The 23,309-nt window shown below is 51.8% G+C and overlaps 1 protein-coding gene across 2 annotated transcripts in view; it reads right to left on the bottom strand.

Annotated features, from left to right (window-relative positions):
- Positions 1-8,214: 8,214 nt before the first annotated feature.
- The window catches only part of TMEM132B (transmembrane protein 132B), a 353,798-nt gene continuing 338,703 nt past the window's right edge, over positions 8,215-23,309 (bottom strand). Inside the window, exons 6-10 of one of the 2 annotated variants that reach the window (XR_014302643.1) lie at positions 20,308-20,513; positions 16,413-16,683; positions 14,459-14,650; positions 10,246-13,563; positions 8,215-8,909 (exon numbers count right to left, since the gene is read on the bottom strand). Coding sequence is in view for 1 of the 2 variants with exons in the window: in XM_082698602.1 (XP_082554728.1) it covers positions 12,415-13,563; positions 14,459-14,650; positions 16,413-16,683; positions 20,308-20,513 (1,818 nt within the window). In the remaining variant the exon portion in view is untranslated. Of the gene's footprint in view, positions 13,564-14,458; positions 14,651-16,412; positions 16,684-20,307; positions 20,514-23,309 lie in introns of both variants that reach the window. The other variant, XM_082698602.1, reaches the window with a different exon arrangement.

Below are 23,309 nucleotides of genomic sequence, written 5' to 3'. Positions count from 1 at the left end.
GTCTCCGTAGACTGTGTCATCAAGCAAAGCTTATCGGGAATTTTGTGATACAGTGTTTTCAGATTTCTGCAGAACAGCTTTGGGCTACCTTTTTTTTTTTTTTTTTTCTTCTTAAAATCAGTTGTGCATTTACAGGAAGGCAATCAACAGCCCTGGCTACCATGGTCCAAGGAAGCCCCAAGCAAAACCAGTCCTTTTTCCAGCCTTCAGACAACCCCAGCCAGGTCTTGCGCAGCTGCCCTGGGACGAGTTGGGATTGGCAGGGTGTGGTGGTCAGCCCGGAAGGGCACTGCAGATCCGCCTCTGGTTTCTATGCACCGCTGGGCCACAACAGGCCACACGGAGCACCATGGAGTGTCAGGTGCTCCCCTTGTGGCCTGAACGAGGCCACCAGGAAAGACCATCCTTGAGGCTGAGTGTGCAGTGCGGACCTTTATCTGTCAAGGCATCCAGGTAATGAAGGTGCTTGTACAGCGTAAGGTGGCAATGAGATAGGGATGCTCGAAGCTGGAGGTGAGCAGCCTGTGAGTGCCTACTCCAGACCACAACAGGTCCCACCAAGAACTCGGAGAATCGAAGGGGAGCCAGTCGCCCATTCTCTGCACCTGCGGTTCAAGGACTCAAGGTGGGATCCTCTGCAGGCGGAGGTCCCGTCTGTGGCTCCTTTCTTCCTTCACTGAAACTCTTCCTTCCGCAGCCCCAAATCCCCATCCTGCCTACAAAGCCCACGGAAATCTCCAAGTCTTCCTTTCTTCTTTCTTTCGAGGAGGCTGGGGGAGGTGTGGCAATCCTGAGATTGGGGAGCATCTGCCCACCGGTGCAGGGACAGAAGCAGAAACGATCTCTAGAAACATCTGGGCTTGGTTTATTGTGTTTTTGGATTCTTGGGGGTTTTCCATGACTGAACTTAGGTATAATTTACCTACAAAGAAACGGCTATGTCTTAAGTGTCTAGTTGTGTGAACTGTAATGCAGTTCTTGGTCAAAACAAAGAATGTTTCCATCACCCAAGTCAATGTCCCTTTTCAGTGAATACACATCATCCACGAAGGCAAACACCGCCCTAGTTTCTATTCCCAGACTTTTTTTCTCTTTGCTATTCCTGAATTTCATATTAATTGGATCATATAGTGTGTCCTCTTGGGTTTTGCGTTTTTTATTTCACTAAATACAGAAACTACATTTCAAAAACCAGTGCATTACATTAATAAGGTGCAAGGAATAAATAAGTAGCTTTTTTTTTTTTTTTTTTTTCTCAGCCCTGCCCCACTGTTTGAAAAAGAAACAATTGTTCACTCACTCTTCCTTGGATGGCTGTTTGGACTGTGTGGGCTGTTTTCAGTTTTCATCAATTTCAGATGAACCCACTCTTAACATCCTTGTTTGGGTGGAACTGTGTTCTTAACTGCTCTGGGGTAAATACCCAAGGATGCCACTCTTGGTTAATATGTTACATCTACATTCCACTTAACCAGAAACTGATACAATGTCTTCCAAAGGGTGGATAGTATTTCCCAGTCCCACCAACCAAGTCTGACAGTGTTGCCTCCTCCACATCTCTGCAAACAATGGTGCTTTGGTCTTTCTGAGATTAGCCACAATGGGCAGAAGGTAGGAGAACTTCCTTCTCACTGAAGCTAGCATCTCCCTAATGACAAATGATGTAAGCCCCTCATTGTCGTGCTGTTCACAGATCTTCCTTTGGGAAGCTTGGACTCAGGTCTTCTACCCATTTTCAGTTGTGCCATTTGTCTTTTTATTAACTCGCAGGTGGTTCTTTTTATATTCTAGACATGAGTCTTTTGCATGGAGAACATTTTCTGGAAATACTGCTTTATAGATGGACTTCTCAAACCCTTATATATGGCCTGAAACCTTCAAGGGGGAAGATGAAGTTCCCGGAACACCTTTTTAGTGTTTTGTTGTGGTGATGGTGATTGTTGTTTGTTTGTTTTTTCCCTCCAAGTGAGCTAGCCCCGTCTCCTGCCTATACTACATGTGGAGAAAAGTCATGCGCAACAGTCTAGCACAATGAGACCCAAACGTGCCCTCGAATGTACCTGCTTAGCCCAAGTCCTCAAGCGACACTTTCTAAACATTTTGCTTGCTTGTTTGTTTTTTAGGAATTACCAGGCTCCCCACCTCCCACACGACGGTGGACACTTTGGAACGGGGAATATCACAGCACGTGGGTGGCTAATGCAGAGCCCTATGTGGGGTCGATATGTCTTTGGTTTATTTTTAAAATGCATCTCAGGGGGTGCCTGGGCGGCTCAGTGGGTTAAGCCTCTGCCTTCAGTTCAGGTCATGATCTCAGGGTCCTGGGATTGAGCCCCAAGTCGGGTTCTCTGCTCAGTGGGGAGCCTGCTTCTCCCGCTCTCTCTGCCTACCTCTCTGCCTACTTGCGATCCCTCTGTCAAATAAAATCTTTTTTAAAAAAATGCATCTCAGGGGGACACAAGGGCAGCTCAGTCAGTTGAGCAGCTGACTCTTGATTTCGACGCAGGTCATGATCTCAGGGTCATGAGTTCGAGCCCCACGTCGGTGCTGAGCGCGGAGCTTGCTTGGGATTTCCTGTCCCTCACCCTCTGGCCCTCCCCACCCCCTCTCACACACTCTCTCTATGAAAAAAAAAAAATTGCATCTCAGGCCATATCTCTTTCCTGTTCGAGGCCACCAACCCCCCCGGCCTCCCCACCCCCGGATGGAAATCACTGTCCGCACACAGCCAGGCTCTAACGGGACGTTTCAAGCACGTGAAAATTCCTGCCTTAGCATGTTCTAGTCCCTCAACCTGGAAATTCTTGATTTTATCTGCCCATCAAGACTGGGTCACTGTTGTCAGCATTCTCTCCTCCTGGGATCTTCAGGACATGGGGTTCTGCAGACCTTCTGCCCGATCCATGAACCTGGAGACAAAGCTGATGTGTTGGACCCTTTACTGTCACAGTAAGTTAGTGGTTATTTTGTCTCTGCGTCATCTCGTACGAACAGAAATACTCTTTTCGAGGTTAGAACCCACCTGGAGGTTTTCTGCTTTGTTCCATAATGTTATGTTAATATTCAATAGAGCGTATTTGGCGGTTTTCGCTACCTAGAATCTTGCCGCTAAGGTCATGTAAGTTTTTGAAAAAGTAGTTCAGAATCTTCGAACCACAGGTTTGTGACTACAAAAAGTTAAATAAAATGTAAGGTGAATAGTATCAGTGTTTCCATGATTCATTAATAGGTCTCCTGTGGTCATGCCTTCTCCAGACACACACCTCATCATCAGGATGAGGACAATTCCAGGCGGTCGGTGGAACCAGGGCTCGCTCAAGGCCTCTGTGGACCCCCGGATGCCCTTCCGTCAGTAAGGTCATACTTGAAGGCAGATCGAACATTTGAAATACAACCACATGTAAATATGAAATAGAATTCTTTTGCCTCCAAAAATATCTAGTTTCCCTAAATCCTTATTCTTTATAAGTGGCTACAATCGCTTGGGCATCACTGTATACATTTGGAAATTTTGGGTAAGTTAGAAAGTCTCACTTGTGAATTGTTTCCAAAAACCATGAAAATGTTACAGCTTCTAAACTTAACCACAAACAAAGCTGACATGATATTGTCTTTCTGTAGTCGTTTTGAGTTTGGTGGTTTTCTCTTTGCATTTTAGACTCTGGGTGTGTATGGGGCTAAGACTGCCCCAGGCCTGGTGCCAGTGTCCCCAGGTCAGACCCCGATTTCAGGTCCCAGAAGGAAGGACAGGAAGTGCAGAGCCTCCCTGAGAAGAAGGGACGGGTCGGGACAAAGATCTCATCAATCCAGAGATCCCTGATGTATCACACCTGCATGTTTAGAACCTCTTTGTGTTCCTCAAAGGAGCTCCACGGGCTAGCATGTCCGGACTGAGCAGGAAGGAGTCCCCCTGGGGAGCAGATCTGATGCACGTGGGGAAACAGCGAACAGGGATCGTCTACCTGCCCCCACCCTCACTGGCCACCCGGGCCACCTTCCCAGGGTGCACAGGAAGGACCATTGCCCACACCCGACCTCGACAATCTAAATGCACATTCTGATTCCTGCCACATGGGCCACTGGAAAGCTCCGAGGTCAAAGATGGCCTGAACATTTTGGTAGGTCAAGAAAAATGGGAACTACAAGCTCCCCCGTTATGTTTTATGAAAAAATAATGCTATTAAGGGGTGTCGAACTCTGATACCATCCGTTATTAATCCTGCAGAGTTAAAAACTAGAAACTGGATACACAGTATTCAAGTTCATGCAAACTATTTTCAGGGCAGGCAACATGAAAACAGAATACAAAAATACCCACTTTGACCAGCCCTGACCCCTAATGGCCCGGTAACTGAGCAGGATTCTCCTTCATGTGCTGGTCCGTCCAACGCACCCTAGAGACTTACCTGGTGTTCCTTCATGCAGACTGAGCTTGCGTCAAAGTGGCTTCCAAGGTCCCAGCGATGCTGCCTTCTTGAGTTCTGGTCCACCTCGTTGTTTGAAGGAGTCAAGGCTCTGAATGCGTGCGTGATGCCAACTGTTCTCTCTTTAGAGCTCTTGCCTTTTGCAGGAAGGGAGGGGAGTTCCGCAGAGACCTCTGTGTGTCTAGAGTCTCGCTGACCACTTCCCGGGTTACAAAGCCACCCCAGGCCCCTGTAACAATCGCGCTGAACTGGGAGCATGGACGGTGGGCTCATAGTCGTCGCAGACGCCTGGGACAGCCAACCTGACACTGCCTCGGGGAGGGAGCTTGCTTTTCTAAAGCTGCATTTTGACAGAGGCATGGTCAGCCTGGCGGGCTTTAGTTCGGGCAACCTAGTGTGAGCGAGCGTGCTGGGATGGGGTCCCTTTCCCACTCCCACTCTGCAGCGTCGTGGAGACCGGTGTGTTGAAATGGCTTAGCCCTCCTCGAGTTGAATGCAACACATCCCAAGACAATGAATCTGAACGAGAATTTTTGGTGCCTACGTGGGTTTTCCTGGGACACACATTTTATAAGTGAAACTGGCTTGCCCCCCGCCTGGCAGGCACGATTCTTAATAAAGATTTTTCTTTCATGAAAATTCAACTTTGTAAGCTTTAAGGAAAGATGAACTTTTCTTGGCTTTCTCCAAGAACGGAATGTGCATGTCTTCACTACAGAAACTCATGGACCACCACTGTCCTCTCTCCGGAAGGCACCTTCCTAACCTGGAGAGTTCGGTCAGAATACTTCCCGTGGGGCACCGAGCAAGTCTCCTTCCCTTGGATTCTTGCTCTCGTATTTAAGTCAACCCTTCTTTTCTCTAATTCTCAGGGTCTCGGCCAATAACTGTCCGCAACACTGCAGACACGGCCAGCTGCCTTTACACCGGACCTAAGTTCTTCTTAATACCCTCCTTCAAACACCTATTTGAGGATGAGGCAATTTCCTGGAACCTACCAATTGACTATTTTACTATAACAAGGAATCGTCCAACACGTTTTATTTCTTCATTTTCAAAATGTTTGGAAGTGCCTTTACAGATATGTTCAGTATACCAAGGAACATACACAACAGATCATCCTGAAAACCGTGGGTAATATGAGAAAGACGTCATACAACCGAGAAAGTATATAGAAGCACAATGTTATTACAGCATGCTCCGTTCATAATATCGGGCGTGTACCAGGCAACAAGAACCCAACTCAGAAAAGTAGAAGGTAGGGGATAACACCTTTGTTTTTCCAATGCCAAACCAAATACCCCCCCACCCCCCACTGTCACCATGAAGCCAGCCAGAAGCGGGCTGGGTGGGTTTGGCCGTTCACTGCGCTCGGCAGCCCAGATCAGATCCCCCTGCCTGAGAAGAGTCAGGGGACCGGACAGATTTAAGTTGGGAGCACACAGCATGCTCTTTGGAGACCTGGTGTAGATAAGCAGCATCTTAAGAATCGCTGACCACGGGGAGACACATGCGGCCCCCCACCGAGAGCCCTGATTTGCTGCATCGTACCCATCATTGTTCACGTACTACAATTCTCTACTCTCAGCTCCTGCCTTCCATCCTTTGGCTTAAACCCAAGACCATGCCTGGAACTTCCATGGTCATGGGGAGCGGGGGAGGGGGAGGATTGGAAAATAGATTCGTTCCTGGAATCCACATTGAATTTTAAAACTGATGTTCAAAATAAGGCTCCCCACGGGGGGCAGCTAAGGGAAGTCCCTCGCTTGGTGGACTGAGTGCCCAGAGGAAACACGTGGGTCCCTCCTTTGGCCAGCCTTGGCGTCTCTAGGGTTGGGAACTGCCAGTGGTAGGCGATTTACAGCAGCTGAGCCACAGGGACAGTAAAAGGCCCCCACGCAAGTTTCCAGATGTGCCCAGGAGAGACGCACAACCCGGAGAGTGGAATACGGGGCTGAGAACCTGGGAGGGTGTGCTTTACCAACACCTGGCAGGTGCTCCTTCTCAGCCTAAAATATCCCTGGGTCTAGAGCATGTTTGCCTTAAGTGGGAACCGACCCAGATGAAACACAAGATCCTGCAGTCGTCATGACAAAGAACACAAGGCACACTCTCCAAGGAAGCCTCTCTAGGTGAAGAAACTGCATTACCTGGGCAGCGTCTACACTGGCATTGGTGTTATTTCATTCGGCGAGTCAAATTCCTACAAAGGAGGTCATCATAAAGTAGCACATTATTTGAGCTCCAACCTTACCACGGGAACCAGAAAGTGGTACGTGCTCTTTGGCCAGAGGAAGAAAAGATAGAAGGGTCAGGTCAACAGTGATTGAAGCCTAGAGGAGTATGATTTCAAATGGGTCGAGAGGTCGGTATCACACAGACCCCGAATCCCGGAGCAACATTCATCCCTCTGTTTGGAAAGTGCGTTCTTCCAACGGGCAGTGCCGATCCATTAAAAAGGCCACCTGTCCTCTTGGCTTCTGTAGTCTCTAACCAGATTTCAATCCTCAAGATCAAATTAAAAAGTTTCGTCTTGAACTGATCGAGGACAATCATTAAAGCCAAAGAAATCCTAAAGGCATCTCATGAAACATGCAGATTGTCCAGTTTTGATGACACGACTACATTCTTGGGCCGGGGCAGTGAGTCCCTATTGGACTTGGACTGATATTTTCCATCTAGGAAATGACAGTGTCCCGCTCACCTCGATTCCTAGAAGACCCTGAGTGCATCGCTTCTGCACTTTCTCATCTTTTTAAAACTTCTAAAAACAAACAAACAAACCAAAAAAAAACCCCTCCATCTCTGATCTAACCTACGTAAAACCATAGAAGCAACAGCCACCAAATTGGAAATGTGGGGGTTTGCATTTTGCACACACTTAAAAATCGAAGAAAACAAATATTCATTCTTTTACAAACCTTCTTTTTCCAAGCTTCGTCTTCTCTTCTCTTTTAGAAACCAAGTTTTTGGACTACGTGTGTGTACCCTCGGGCCAGGGGAGAGCCTGCGGGGGGCATGGCTCTGTCCTCCTGTGTTCCAAGGAGGAGGAGGAGGAGGAAGAAGAGGTGGCCAGTGGGAAATCCTCCGCCCCCGGGAGAGCATGGGGGCTCATCTGTAGCCTGTTACTCTGTGGATCTGATTTCACAAGCCAAGCCCCCAGGTTTCCACCCACTGCCCCAAACGAGGTCTTCAGAGCCCATGTAGAAGGGGAACATATTGTGACGGAACAAGTAAGTGCCTCATCCTGAGAGCAAGGGGCAGCATTTGCCAAGACGCCAAAGGTAATGCTGGCGGTGTCGAGAAGGACACATGCGCCAATGGAGGAACTGTGTGGGCTGAGCAGTTCCTGGGTTTTTCTTATGTCTCCATAGCTCTGCCTGTCCTGGACCTCAGCACCCACACCCCTGCCCTGAATACATACACGAATGAGTCATTCACAAAGAAAGACCAGAAGGGAGACCGAGGCTGGGGGCCAGCATCCTGCATGTGAGCGCTGAGTCCAAGACGGTGTGACCCTGGCCAGGGACGTGGGTGCCACAAGCCCTCCTTCTGAGACATCCTGGGATAAGTGTCCCCCGGCTGGGAAAGCAAATAAGAAGCTTTCCAAGGTGAAAGTTGTTGGTAACTTTCAAGAAACATTGTCTTTTGGTTTCCATTTATTGCTCTATCAGAGGTATTAAAAAATCTCTGGCTAAGAAGAAAAAAAAAATAGATACCAATATAGCGAAATCATACAGGAGCTAAAGTTGAAAAGGGGCTGTGTGCGTAAAATAAAGAAACCACGGAAGAAGGTTTAAATGTTTATTTTCATGTTAAAAATGATGAGTTACCCTGTGGTTAGAATATACTTTATGCTGGGAAATGTAGTCACTTTATTTCTGAAGTATTTCCAGGGGGGGAAAAAAGAGGAAAAAAAAATCCGAAAGTAATGAAGAGTAAGATCAAAATATTCTGGCAGATTCCATCAGTGATACCGCCAACGAGCCGAGCCCTGTCCAGGCTGCGTTCCTACCCGGTGTTTCCCCTACCACGGGTTCAGATATTTCAGAGTGGGAAGGCTGTACATTTAAAAGCTACAGTGTTGCATGCTTCTGCTGTAAAATGTATCTATTCCAGCACACTTCTCGGTGAGTCGGATTGCGTATCTCACATACAAAAATATCTGCCAGCCGTGTCCTCCCGTAACCTCCACCACCCGGCCTGTCCCTCCACATCACAGGGGATACGCGGTACATCACACGTCTAGAATTTCGATGGAGGAGAGGGTTGCTGGGTCTATCAACTATCGTGTCACTTACAGAGACGAGGATGGAGAGTTGAAGCCGTTTTTGAGATGATTCGAGAAAAGACAATGGTCCCAGAGACGCGTAGGAAGCAGGTGCAAGCGCTCTGTGTGGTCGTTGACGGTGGGTTGGTTGGTTCTCTGACACAGAGCCTCGACCAGGCCCAGCACCCCTCTTGGGAGGATGCCTTTCCAAATTGCTGAAGAAAGGGTGAAAAGGGTCAAAATACACAGAGGCCGACTTCCTAAAACTTAGAAATGAACAATGTACAAAGTGCTCGTCTACGGATGGGGCAAACGGGACAAGAAGTAATCTGTGTTCTCCCTGCGCTAACGTGTACACACGCACACCCTCTGCCTGGAGTTGAAGTCTGGGAGCTGACCCTGGCCAGGGCGCGACACAGAAGAGCTGGGGGGTCAGTCAGTCCTCTGTCGGTGCACACCGTCAGCCAGAAGCTTGCCGGGGGCGCTCCTCTGGGACACTGGCAGGCTCTTCTGGCTTCCCCGCCGAGGTGACACGGTGCATTTAAGCTTCACTTCCGTCGTGTGGCAGCTGCTCCTGGATCCCAGGGCGTGGCCTGGGAGGGGGTACATCTGGCAGCTGGGAACACTGGTCTCACACCCCCCACTTCTAGGTGGCCTGGTCCTCATGGGCGTCTGAGTCCCATCCATGGGACCCGCACAGCTTCTAGCCTGCGGCCCCCGAGGGGGCTGGCTGGCACTGGCCTGGGGGGCAGGGGGAGGGGAAGGGGATTGATCCCTGTGGTTCTAAGGTGACTAATCACACTGATCAATAGGCTATTCCTGCTGTGAGAAACCTGGAAACTCCAGGCACGTGCAGGCCCCCAGGGAACGGATTTCAAGGTTTCCTAAGTGACATCTTTTCCCCGTTCTGGTTTAGATATTGAAGGGCGTAGCTCCTATTCATTTTAAGTGATCTGGTTGGAAAATAAGCAATCTTCCTTGACTTGGTGAGCGGGTGAGCAGAAAACATTTAGGACAGAAAGAACCTCACCGAAATCCTGGGGAGCTGGGATAGTGGCCACAGCAAGTCCGGGAGCAGCCTGCAGTGCCATTCTACTAAATACTGTATTCTCTGTTCACACATGTGCACACGTGTGTGCATCCAAGTGAGTGTGTGCCGTGGGTAAAAGGGACCCCTGCCCCCGCCCAGGACCTTCCACGTGACTCTCAAGGTGAAGTGAGATAGAACAGCAGCCGGCAGAGGCTACAGAGCCCGGATCACGCCGGGGGGACTCCTGCTCACCCTCGGGAGGCATCTTCAGGGCAGCAGTCAGTTTCGCGGCGCCGAGAACGCGCTGGCACGTTCCCGCGTCTGAGGCCGCCAGGTCTGTGCTCTGTCTGCAGCAAGTGCTCCGACCCCAGGAAAGGCTCTGATGCACAAGCTTCTCAGTAACGCCCCCTTGTCCCTTCCCAGATCCCCCGCCCTCGGCCACCCAGGGCCTCACTGCAGCAGCGGGGGCAGCCTGCCGACATGCGTGGGGGCACACACGCGTGTGCGTGCGTGAGACTCACCCCCTCTATCCGCTGAGCTCCCTCCGCTTCAGACACGGAGCTCCCGTTACTTCGGAATGCTGACGAGCCACAGGGAGAGAACATGGAGAAGGCGGCACAGTGAGCGGGCCTAGTCTGGAGAGCTACGTGGCCTTAGCATGAGAACCCCCTGGTGCCCTCCGGGAGCGGGGGGCGAGCTCCCTCCGTACCCAGTCCTCGGTGAGCGGCGGCCGCCTCCTCCGGGGGCTTCCGCCTTTTCTCTGTAAACTCGCTCGGAAGCCAACGCCTGGGTCTCCTGGCTTCTTGCTTCCATCGGGTCAGAAGATTCTGGAAACTTCACCGGCTTCAGCCCTTAGTTCCCAGCGGAAACACAAGATCGGCTGGACGCGGGCCTCTAGAGATCAGACCCACAGCGCTGCTGATCTCCGCCCTGTCCTGTGGGCAAGGGACACAGGCAGGACGCTGTGGCTGCCGCATGGTGCGCGAGGAGGCAGGGTCGGCGTGCTCCAGGGTGCACCGAGAGCTCCGCGACACCCCAGAGCTTCTTGTTCCGACGGCTCACTCCTCCGCCACCATGTGGAGTCAACCAGCCGCTTCCTTGCCCCTCTGGCGGGTCTTCACAACTCTGGCTTTACAGGTCCAGGCCCCAGCCACGCAGATGGCCCCGGAAAGCCCGGAAGAGGTGGGCCAGCCCCAGCGCCCGTCTCCCCAGCTATGCCCCGCCGTACAATGTTGCTCTGCTCTGCTGATCTGAAAGTCTTGCTCGGCTTGGCACCCGTCCTGCTCTTTTTTGAAAGACATTTTTTTAAATTTGTGAATTATGCAGGGGGTCACACTTTTGTTTTTTTTTTTTTCCTGTTGTCACTCTGACTTTCCAACAGCTAGGGTGTTTCTGCCTACCTGCTTCTGAAACTCTCCAACAGTCATTTAATTTATGAAACTTGGAAGCCAACCCATTCCTTTCTCCACCAGTGCCTACCCTGCGTAGGCTTGAGCCCTGCCGGCGCCATAACTGATTATTTTTCGGGGGGGGGGGGTCATTATATGGATGGATTCTTACATATTGCTAAGTTGAAACATCATTCTACTTAACTTTCGTTTTCTTTCTTTCTTTTTTTTTTTTTTTTTTTTTTTTTGCTCTGGTAAAACAGAAGTGTAACCTGAACATAGATTCCTACACCATTTCCTTTCTGTGTCATAGTAATTTAAAATTTTGATTTCAGCTTGGATAACAAATTGTGTTGACCGGAAAGCACCAGTATAAATACGCCTCTCAGGGTCTTTCTGCCCTCAGAAATACGCTCCAGGAGTCCCCCACGAATGTCCCACAAGCAGAAGATAAAAACAAATGCGGTTGACAAGTGGTCACCCAAGTTTGTAAGCGTCGTATAGAAAACTGTAAAGATGGCCCTCCCTCGCACTATATTAATATTTTATGTAAAATCCCGTGTCCCAGTCCGATATACGAGGACTTTCCACAATGAAGAGAAGGGAGAAGAGCGTGAGGATAAGCTTCTCAGACATCGCCCCTTCAGTAAGGGAAGTGGGCAACGGAGAGCACCTGACGTTCGACCCAGATGCGGCGAACGTCGGCGACTAAAACTCATGTGAAAATCAAACGTCTCCGAGAGAGGAGACCATGATTGCTTTTCTTCGTGTTTCAAAAAGAATTCCAGAGGCCAAAGGAACCAGGTGCAGGTGCAAATGTGTATAAAAATAATGAGCAGCCTTGTTACAAATAAGAACGGCTACATTCAGCATCTTTCACGAACGTCCAGTCTCAGGCCAAGGGCGAGGAGTGTCCACTGTGCTTTAAAAGTTCTAGGAGTAGAAAAATCAACACCCGAGCCTTTTCGAATCCCACGCGGCCGTTTGTCGCGAGATGACTAACAATGTCTGTGGGGCCAGGTTTAGTGTGTTTCAACTGAGCTAGGAGCAGGTAGCAGATACGACTGTCACCTCAGAATTTCTGCAGGAGCTACAGGTGGCTGCTTTCGAGACATTTCCCGGCTTACAACCCGGCTGCTGTTACTCTCCGGGCCTCTGACACCTGCTCAGAAAGGGATCCCCTCCCCCCAGACCGCCCCAAACGAAGCTTTGTTAAATCACCCCCTATTGCTGAACAAACTCGCTGCTCCACCGTTCCAAAAACAGAAGGCATAGAGGTGAATACGAACGTAAGAAAGGAGCTCACATGGGGTCCTGCAGCCTTTCCATGTAGTCTCTGAGGTCCCGGGGGCCCCCCAGCCCCGTGTCCTGACACACCCACTTGATGTTGTCCTCACTGTCAAACAGGATGGAGTTGGTGTACGGGCCGCCATCCTCCGGGAGGATGGTGGTGTAGGACGTAAACTTGACTCGCTTCCGCTTTGGGCCCGATGGATTCAGAGGCTCACTTTTCAGGTCCTTCTCATAGACATAGTCAGAGGGCCTGAGCAGTTGGCTGTGGAAGGTCTTCTGGGAACCGCCGTTGAGAAGGAAGTTCCTCTCCTCGAACTGCAGCCCCCTGTCTATCATGGTCGTGCACTCCTCCGACGGGAGGGTGATGTCCACGGGGTTCTCCAGAAGTTCCACCTCGTTCCCAAGCCAGACCCAGTCATGGGAATGGGGGATGTTGCCTTGCTCGCTCACGGCGAATCTTTTGTGTCTGTATTTCCAAGCAAATGCCACACAGTTGATCAAGAAGACCAAAATGGCCAGGCAGAAGACACAGAGCAGAGCGTACATGCCGATCTCCAAGTCAGTCAACCCCCTTGAGGTCACTGTCAGGTCACTGGGATTATTGGGTTCCGGTAATTTCCCTTGAGTGGGGAAGCTTGTGAAGGCATCTGCGCCGCCACTCTTGAGCGACTTCTTATCCTTTCCTTCCTGGGGAGACCATGGGGTTGTGCTTTTGTTGCCACGTTCCTCGTGGCCAACAGAGGCGCCATGTTGGAACCACTCCTGACCTGCTCTCTCCTGGTTCCCTTCACGGTCTATGGAATTACTGAGGTGGTCTTTGTATTCCCGACTGATGCCCTCAATGTCGTTGGTACCTCCTTGGTGCTCATCAATATTTGGTTGAAATCTGACCTTGACATTTCCTTTACCCACGGCAAGAACGCTCTTCCTCTTGGTCTTCTGACAGGGCTCACTAATCATCATTTCTAGTTTAATCAAGGGCCCTTGCCCTTCACCCTGTGCGACCACCACCGGCCATCTGGACTGAAGATTTGCCTGGACAGACACCACCATTTCATCCAATGATGACACAGTAACTGAAAAATCCTTGGGGTCATAAATGTCTAAGGGTGTCACCGAACCATCACTGAACAAAATCCAAGAACTGACTATTGCTTCCTAAGAAAAATGAAACCAAAGCATTATGTTATGATCAGTTTCCTTCAAATTGCAAACAAATACAATTTCCTAGAGAAAATTATTTAAATATAGAGACTGAGGAAAGTAAACTTCTATGTCTTATGATCTTGACTGGTTCTTGGCATGTCTTGAACTGACATCCAGAATGCACGACTGCCCCACTGACGTGAGAAGCAAATGATGATACACTTTAAGGAATGCATTAAAGTGCATATTAATTTATTGCATGCCAGACAACAGAAGTTGACTCTGACCTTTCTAAAAAACACTTTGAAAGATCAGGCCATTGATCTGAATCAAGATCAGGTTCATCAAGGCTACTGCTCCAGATAATATCATTTTGAATACCCTTTATTAGGAAGCCAGTGCCGAGGAAATGAAACACGCCTGGGACACGATGCCTTAGGAGAAGAGCTCACCAGAAAGGCACCGTGCCCAGGTGCCTTGATGAACCTTGTCACGAGGTCAAAGACAGAGGAGAGCTTTAGAGATGGCAATGATTGTAAACAGTAGCGATTGGCTGCCCATTAGCCATGCTTGTTTGAGCAGCTGAAATGGAAAACCACCTGCTTCGGCAGAATGACAATATGGGATCCTTTGGTCATGGTCTAGCAGGGTGTGCCGAGCACAGATAAGGCTGCGGTAAAGCATACGGGACATGGACCTGTGGTCGGTGGATAAAAGTAAAAACGAGCCACATGTATCTAAGTCCCTGGTATTTTTCTCAAAAAGAGACAGGGTTGACCCCGACCAGAAACAGAAAGAAGTTTCAAGGGCCTCCCGTCCTAGCTACGAGTGCTCTACTGATCTCCTCCGCAGACGTGAGAGGGAGGTGATCTCAAATGACCCGGACTCAAGGACTCTGGAATCCCACCTGCTGCGGAGTCTGGAGAACGTCCTGGGCCGACACCGCCGAGACGATGGCTCTCTTGTCCGCTCTGTGAGGCTGCAGGGCAAGGGACAAGCCGGCCACCAGCTGCACGCCCAGGTCTGCGATGGTGACGCGGTCATCCAGCACGATCACCGTCTTCTCCGCCAGGATGGAGTCGGACAGCGGCGAGAGCACCTTCGAAGGAAGCGAGAAAGCTCCAGGGTCTGCCGCACACAAGGGTCAGGACCGCCTGATGTTTCCACCAGCGCGTTCCCTTAGCTCTCTGCTGGAGGAGCGCGCCTGTGGGGACCGCGTGGGCCCGCAGTGCGCTGCAGGTCACTGACGCGCTTGCCAACGGGAGGAGTATGACACGTGCTGGTCCGTTGCCTTTCCCCTGGTTCAGGCCACGAGAATACCAATGTATTTCCCAAGAAGACCGCAATTTAACTGCGAGGCAATACCTAGACTGCCCGCCTTGGCCCCAGGCGCTCAGGCAGCGACGAAGTTTCCCAGACACTAACAGTTAGAGGTGGAAATGGCAAAATTGTGGGAAAGCGCCCACAGGGCACAGGGCTCTGCCACCATCCTTCCAGGGGGCAGCGAGCCATACCCCACAGACAACAGTGATCGCGGTGTGGGCCGCTGTGTCACCGCTGGAGACCATGTAAACAAAGTGGGAGAGGGGTTTTTAAGGTCCTAAGAAGCCACTGCTTCTAATTTAACATCTATTTTTTGCAACTAGGGGGAGTAACCAACGGAGAGGAACATCTAGTTGGCAGAATTTCTAGAACTACCCACCCCCCAAGATGTCCTCACTAATCTGTCAAGCCTGGGAACGTGATGATGAGAAATCGCTCTTGTGATGATGTTACGTTCACACAGCAGGTCTGCCTTATCACAGAGCTTATCCTGGATTCCCTGAGTGGATCCATTGGTGTCCCGTGAAGCCCAGACAAGCAGAGCTTTCCCCGGCTGGTGGCGGAAGGGAAAGTCACAGAGATTCCACGTGGAGAGGGACTTGACCCAGCAGTTACATGAGAAGTGACACAGGTGTCTTCTCAGAGCAGTGACTGAACCTAGCGGACAATCCATGAGGAAGACCCCCCAGTCCCAGGCCCATGAGGAAGTGCGTGTGGCCAGCAGCCTGAACGGGCTGGGGAGGGACCCTCTCCCTGAGTCCCCCCACGTGAGCCCTGCCTGGCCGCCACCTTTGTCTCAGTCTTGTGATGTCCCCAGTGCGGAAGCCAGGCCCGCTCACGTCGACTCCTGACCTAACCCGAGTCAATAAATCGATTCTGATTTCCGCTGCTCAGTTTGTGATAATGTGCTCCACGGAATAAAGAAGTCATGCAAAATAGGGCATGTTTAGTCCAGCGCCATCAACATCAGCTTTGGCACCACCTAAAATAGGGCTTTGTTAACCATCAGGGGCAACGCCTTAAATTTTTTTTACTAAAAAACATGCTGCGGTCTTTCTGCATAATTATTCCATTACAACTGATCAGAGAAATTGCTTTACCATTATTCTAATAAAATACAGAGCATGTATCTGTGGATTTAAAAGTTATTTTTAGTACAAATATAGGCTATTTAAAAAAATTTTCTGTCCACTGTCCGAAGTGTAATATATAGGTAAGCGGTTAACCCTCAGGGTTGGGAAAATAAAACCAGCCCCCCCAGGCTGGACCAACTTCTATCAGTGATATGTGAGGAGTCCGTTATCACGAGGGGAGAGGTCGGTTCTGCCGAGCATTTAATTTCGCTTTCACTGATGAAAGAAGTTAGGTCCTATTTTTCCCCAACCCTCCCCCCTATGCAAACATTGATTTACATTAGATTATTGATATTGATGAATTCTCTGCGCTGCCTTTGAGTCTCTGGCATGCACACACCCGCGCTCACGTCCACACACCCACCCCCTCGTCGGGGCCGGCCGGGGCGGGGCATCACCGCGTACCTGCACGGTGGTTATGCCCGGCTCCCGGCCCACCAGGGTCCTGCCGCCCTGGAGCTGCGCGATCCTGGGCTCCTCCACCTTCATGAACTCGGCCACGAGGTCGGTGATGTCCAGCTGCCAGTCGGGGCCCAGCATGTAGCTCAGCTGGCCCACGTCGGGCGCCTCGGCCACGAACTGGGTGAGGACGCGCACGGTGGCGTGCTGGTACTGCAGGGAGCACCCCTTGCCTCTCTTCTCGTCGTCCTCCTCGTCCTCGCTCTCCCGGGTGGGCCTGGGGCGCAAACAAACCGGGTTGAACGCGGGGGTGCTGAGGGGCTTGGCACACCGGTCTTCCAGACTGCGTGGGACCCCACGGAACCCGCGACATGGTTTCTCTCCCCACTGTCCCCGGTGTGCGCCCGCACGCTGCCACCTGCTCGAAGCCCAGGAGGCAGCGCCACCCCTGCGGGACACGCCACCCCACGCAGGCAGCGGCAGCCTCCCGTCCGGTGTTCTGGAAGTCTGTGGTTTGAAACTGTCCCCACTGCGGAGGCCAGGGGGTCCCAGGTGGGAAGAGCTAGCTGGGACCAGTTTCTACTCCTCCGGCCCCACACAGGCCTGGGCACCTCCCCCCCGGGAATGACCCTTGACACCCCCGTCCCTCTCCTCCCCCAGGTGTGCGGGACAGTCACCTGGGTCAAGGTGTGAGCAGGAGAAGCCGGCCCCTGGGGGACGGCAAGATCATCGCGACCCACTGGGGTGTGACAGTTTGGCACTGGCTCTGGGCTGGCTGAGGTCCTCTGCTCCGGGCAGCGTGGCTTCCCCGAGCCCTCAGAGGTGGAGCAGGGGGGGGGCTCCCACCTCCCACCCCTAACTCTGCAGTGCTGGGCACAGAGCAGGTATGGTGTCCTACGGGAATCGGGGGCACCCTGGCCTGCGGGTCCTCGCCGGCCTCTGCCCTCCTCCTGTGGACCCCAGACCCTCCTCTCGCTACCCTGTGCACAGCCCACCAGAGAAATCCTCGTTGGCTTCACTATTCCAGAAACTTCCACTCCAGATGAACCTGTCCCAGGTGCTTTGGGAGAGGACCTTGTTTGGCGACCAGTCGGCGACCATCGGGGGACAGGGTGGTGTCAGAAGCAGCCACGGGAGGGATTCACACGCACGGAGTCACACCTTCTACGGGCTGGGTCCGGCTGGACGCGCTCACGTGACCATGAGAGCGGACACAGGCGGACCGACACACCCATGCGACTCCTCTAATCTCCACCCCAGGGAGGGAGGGTGTTTCATTAATTATCCTGATCTTACAGTGGGGAAACTGAGGCACCGAGCGGAGAGGCCGTTTGGCCCGGACACACAGCTAGCCGTCTAGAAGCGGGATCCACGCCCAGGCCGCCGTGCCCCTCTGTTCCCTCTTCCTCTTTATAGCAAACTCTGCCCATCTTCAAAATGTTCCCCAAACTTGTTTCTATTTCCCCACCAAGACGCCGAGGCCCGGAGTGGTTGGTACGTGATCTACACAGCCACAGAACAGTGAATTTACAGACTTCCATGTGACTTCTGAATCCACTTTCTCTATTTTTTTTTTTAAAGATTTTATTAATTTATTTGACAGAGATCACAAGTAGGCAGAGAGGCAGGCAGAGAGAGAGGAGGAAGCAGGCCCCCTGCTGAGCAGAGAGCCCGATGCGGGACTCGATCCCAGGACCCTGAGATCATGACCTGAGCCGAAGGCAGTGGCTCAACCCACTGAGCCACCCAGGCGCCCCATGAATCCATTGGGAAAATAATAGGAAAACTTTTCACCAGAACCTATAAAGAAGCATCCTGGGTTTCCCAAAGTCAGGGGCGAGTATCTCTTCGGGCAGGTGAGATGGTTTTGTGTTGCGAAGGGACATAGGATCAAAACCTTGGAATGACATTTGGAAAAGTTATTCCCAATTTACTTTCAGTCCTTCTGATGACACCATAGGGGATGAAGGTCTCTGGCATGGGGGCGGGGGCTGGGGTGGCTCTGACGCTTATCCCACACACGCTAGTCAACCTACAAGAAACCATGTCACATGGACTAACAGCAGTATCGACACAGAATGTAACACTGACACTTCTTTTCTTCGTGTTAACTTTGACCAGTGGGCCAGTTTTGACAGCGAGGTCAAATGTCCCTTAAATAAAGGAATAACACTGAAAAGAGAGCAATATTAAGATTATATTATGAGGGGACAGTCTCATAAATGTGTTGAGTGAATACCATGAAGTCCTAGAAATACCATATTAATGAAATGGTCCTATTCTTTTAGGACAGCATTCTATTATTAAAAAAAAAAAAAAAAACCCAAAAAACAAACAAACAAAAAACTTTAAATTTTGAATTCATTAGAAATTCACAGTAAGTTAGAAAACCACATACAGGGAGACCCCCTATACTCTGCAGCACTCCTAGAGTTAATGTCTCCCATACTCGCCGTCCAATGCCAGGATCCAGAAACGGACGCTGGTACAGACCCTGAGTATAACAGATTTCAGCAGTTCGACTGGGACACCTGTGTGCGCGTGCATGTGTGTGCGTGTGTGTGTTTCTATGCAATTCGGTCACCTGAGGATTCGTGCAACCATCACAACAGTCAGGACACAGAACTCGTCTGTCCCCATGGGGGAGCCAAGGGCTCCTTCCCCAACCCATGGCGACCACCAGTCTGTTGCCCATTTTCCACATCTTTGTAAAAGGGGCCATACAAGACATAAGCTCAGAAAGTGCCGGCAACGGTGGCTTCACTTGGTGACTTATCCGTCGCTGCTATGGGCGTGAAACGGGACAGCCTCTCTGGAGAACAGCTCGGGAGCCTCTTTTGAAACTAACTATGTCCCATTCATACGACCCAACAATTATGGTCTGGGGCACTTTCCCCAGAAGACACGTGTGCACACGGAAACTTGTCCAGGAGTGTCGCAGCAGTTCTGTCCGTGACCGGGCCCGGCTGGACACAGCAGGAGTGCCCCCTCCCCCACGGACAGCTGATTCATCACGCAGAGAGAATGGATTACCACTCAGCGCTACGGTTACGGGAATTCTCCATACGGCCAAGAACAGCGGTGGATTTGGGGGATTTATGCTGGATAAAAACACGTCCATTTTAAAAGGTTACACGCTGTGCAGTACCGGCCCCAAGCTAGACAAAACTCTGTTTTCAAGGGGTCAAGTGATGGGTCAGGCCCACCTGGATAATCTCCACATCTTAAGGCTGGTGCGTTTAGAATTTTAATTACCCCCGTAAAATCCACTCCCAGAAGCCCCAGATCAGGGTGTGAGTGAGTAACCAGGAGACGGGAACCCTGCTGGGTGTCGTCTTTAGAATTCTGTCTGGTCCACAGTGTGTCACTTCAGACTCAGGACAACTCCCTTCAGTAAGAGCATCATCTCCATTGCTAGATGAGCAACAGAGAGGTTCATCAGCGGGCCCAGGGTCACACAGCTCTATGTGGGGAAGCCGGAGTAAAAACTCAGTGGCTTCATTCTAGACCCCGCAACTTCACCACCACGCCACGCTCCATGGATTTAGGCTGACACCTACAAGCAGGGACCTGAGCATGAATAACAGGGAGGAACAACGAAGAAATAGGGACTAAAAAAAAAATAACTATACCCCACACTAGGTGCTTCTTAGCGGTGCAACATGACCCTGCATTCCAGCAGCTACTCCCTGAGGAGGACACGACTCACAGCTCCGGGATGATTTCCTCGTCAGAAGCCTAGTGAGTCCCCAAGTCAGATCCTTCGGAACCCCAGACCCACACCACTGTGCCCGCGGCAGATGCCGCCTCCCCGGGTCCTGGGCCCCTAAGGGCCGTCTGCCTCCCCCTGTGCTCCGGGTCCCAGCGGCCTGAGACCACCCCCCACCCCCAAGCTCCTCACCTCCTGTTGGAGGCCACGGGGATCCTCCAGCCCTTGATCTGGCTCAGCTCCGTGTCTGAGATCTCAATCTGCAGGGGGAGTCTGGGCGCCCAGACGGTGACCTCGAGCTGGGAGGTAAAGTGCTGGTGTGTGAAGTTCACGGTCGTGTCCACTTTGCTCTTCATTTCCTTCCCGTTCACAAAAATGGAGTCGCAGTGGTTGGAGACCTTTGGGAGAAGCAAAGTCTCCAGATGCATCAGCAGGAAAATGCGGGACCCGGGGCGGGGGGGGGGGGCGTGGGGACAGTGAAAGTTCGTGAACTCTGATTTATTAGACACCAAGACAACCAGAAGAACACGACTCGAACAGAAGGTAATTTGTAGGCACTAATTAGTGACAAATACTGATAAATAGACTCTGGGAAAGCCATTCTGTATTACGAAATACTGACAAGCAAAAACCATAAACATGATTTAATGGAGTTCTATAACCTTTGTTGACTCTTTTGTATGTTTTTTTCTTTACTTCACCTTTTTTATGTACTCAAACCACCACTAATCAAACCCCAGGTGCAACACATTTTCCTCCCGCACCATATTTGAGGATGCCTAGAAGGTAGCCATATGTTGCTAAAAACAAAAAAACCCAAAAAACCCACGTTATTCAAGCCATAAGGAGGATCTTTTCTGAAAAACCAAGGAAGCTTTGCACTAGATTCACATCTTTGTCAGAAACTACTCAGGAAGTGTGGGTATGAGCACTGGTGCCCCATTGCACTGGACCCCTGAGGGAAGCTGCTGTCACCGGGTTTGGCTCTGCACTCGGGGGCTGCCCCGTCAACGCCCGTGTCCGCCGGCTCCTCGTCACACAATTCCAGCCTCCATCTCGCGTCACCTCCTCCGGATAAACCAGTAAGATGTGGGTGACGTCTCTCCAGGGCCATCAGGAAAGTATCATTTAGGGAGAGCGGAGGGGGCGAAGGTCACTTCGGGTGCAGGAGATGCCCCAACCAACAGTTTGTCACAGAGTCACGACTGCGAGGGGCCCACGATGGGACCCAACTGGCTGAGGTCACCCACTGCTTTTTGGGGTGCAAGCCACACACGAGGACGCACTCTCGACCCTCTCTTCCTCACCGGGGTTGGTACCCACAGCCCAGACCTCCCCTGCGAGCTCCAGATGCTCAGGTCCAGAGCAAGGTCAGAAACATCCACTTCCAAACTCCAAGAGCCAACCTTCTTATTGTTTGAGACAAATCATCATCCCCACCCGTCCCGGCACTCACCCCAAGAAGAAGAGTCCTCGAGCATGAATGTGCCCCCAGAAGGAGGAGGAAGAGATGCATGCAGTTCACTTAGAGGGAAACCGAGGACCAGGAGGGGTTGAGCAGCCGGCTGCTGAGCCCTCCTCCGCGCCTCCGGGCTCAAGGCCACGTCCACCTGCCGTGTCCCCATGTCCTCAGGCCCCTTTAGAACTGGCCGAGGTCACTAATGGGAACATGGGCTGAAATCCCAGTGACAGTGACTGGGAGACCCCGGGCTCAGGGAGCTGGAGGACAACAGTGCGGGCTAGCTCCACGCGAGGGGCCCCTCCCATCCTGCAAGGAAGACTGAGCCCTCCAGGGACAGGGAGAAGAAACACGAGGAACCGAGCAAATTGGCTGTCTTCCGGGGCGTGCCCGAGGGACCCAAGTCTCCGTGACTGTGCCCAGGCTTGGGAAGAGAGCCATCCGAACAAGATCTTGGATTGGGGCAGAAACAGAACAGAGGAGCACGTCCTTATTGTTAGAGCCCAGTGATGCCGACGCGGCGGCGGGCCCCGATGCCCTTCCTTCGGGTTCTCGGAAAGGGCTGGGGGTCCAGCAGGATCACTCAGTGGGACACAGACTCCCAGACCCCTGACGGCCACGGGCGACCCCCCTCAAGAGAACAGGTCCCCTCACCAATGACAGTGCGGCCTTCTCGCGGGATCAGCCGGCCGGCACCGGCCCTAGAACGTTCCCGATCCCACCTCCTGCAGTCCAGACCTCGACTCTCCCGCATTTGCGGAAAATCCTGGTTTCTCCTTGTCCGTCGCTACCCACCCACCCACACTCCCACTTCGAAGCACCTCGAAACACATCCCACCAGCAGGAACACACCTGTTTTGGCAACCGCGGGACCCTTTCTGTGCATAGGAAATTTCGGAGCCTGTGCAGTCCTAAGACCGCCTCATCTTTCAGGCAATGAGGGGTGGCCGGAGTGGAAAAACTTAAATGAAGAAGGTAACAAAGTCAGAGGCCTTGGGAATTCATTCGATTGCTTTCTCCGGGGGCATGTGTGTCCTTGGAAGACAGTAGGTGTTGCCATCCTTCATGAATCGGATTAAAACAGCTCAGATGAGGGGAGTCCCGTTGTAGGCTAAGCCCCGAGTTGCACCACACTGCACACAACTTATATCAGCTTTACGGACTGTGCATTTGTGTCCCCCCGAAATTTACACGTTGAAACCCTCATCCCCAATAGGGTGTCTGAAGATGGGGCTTTGAAGGGCCTTTGAAGGGCAGTAGCATCACAAGCGTGGAGCCCGCGTGGTGGGCGCCCCTAGAGGAAGAGACCTGGGAGCCTACTTCCTCCCTCCGCTCCACCTCGTGAGAATAGGACCAGAAAATGTGGTCTGTAAACCCTGGGGGGAGGGAGGCTCGTCCCAAACCCCCACACTCTGGTCTCACACGTCCCCACTTCCAGAACCACCAGGGAGTAAATGTTTCCTGTTTGTGGACTCCATGTTCCCAAGCGTATCTACTCGCCAGTATTGCTCCCAGCACCGTCTCAGTGGATGCAGAGCAGCGAACTTGGAGTCCCCGCCCCCGCCCCACAGGTTTCAGCCAAGGTCAGAGGCGCTGAGGCTCCGCCCTCCTGTGCCAGCCCTCGCGCGCGCAGAGACCACCCGAGGACGGACACCAGACAGAGCGGGGCAGGGAGCGTGCGGAGCTCCTGGGCAGGGGCCGGCAAGATCGGGTTCGAATCCCGACCCCAGCACAG

This window comes from Mustela nivalis, assembly GCF_964662115.1.
Source record: "Mustela nivalis genome assembly, chromosome: 14".
Lineage (NCBI taxonomy): Eukaryota > Metazoa > Chordata > Mammalia > Carnivora > Mustelidae > Mustela > Mustela nivalis.
Note: the sequence above shows the minus strand (reverse complement) of the source record. Positions and strands in the feature narration are given on the sequence as shown.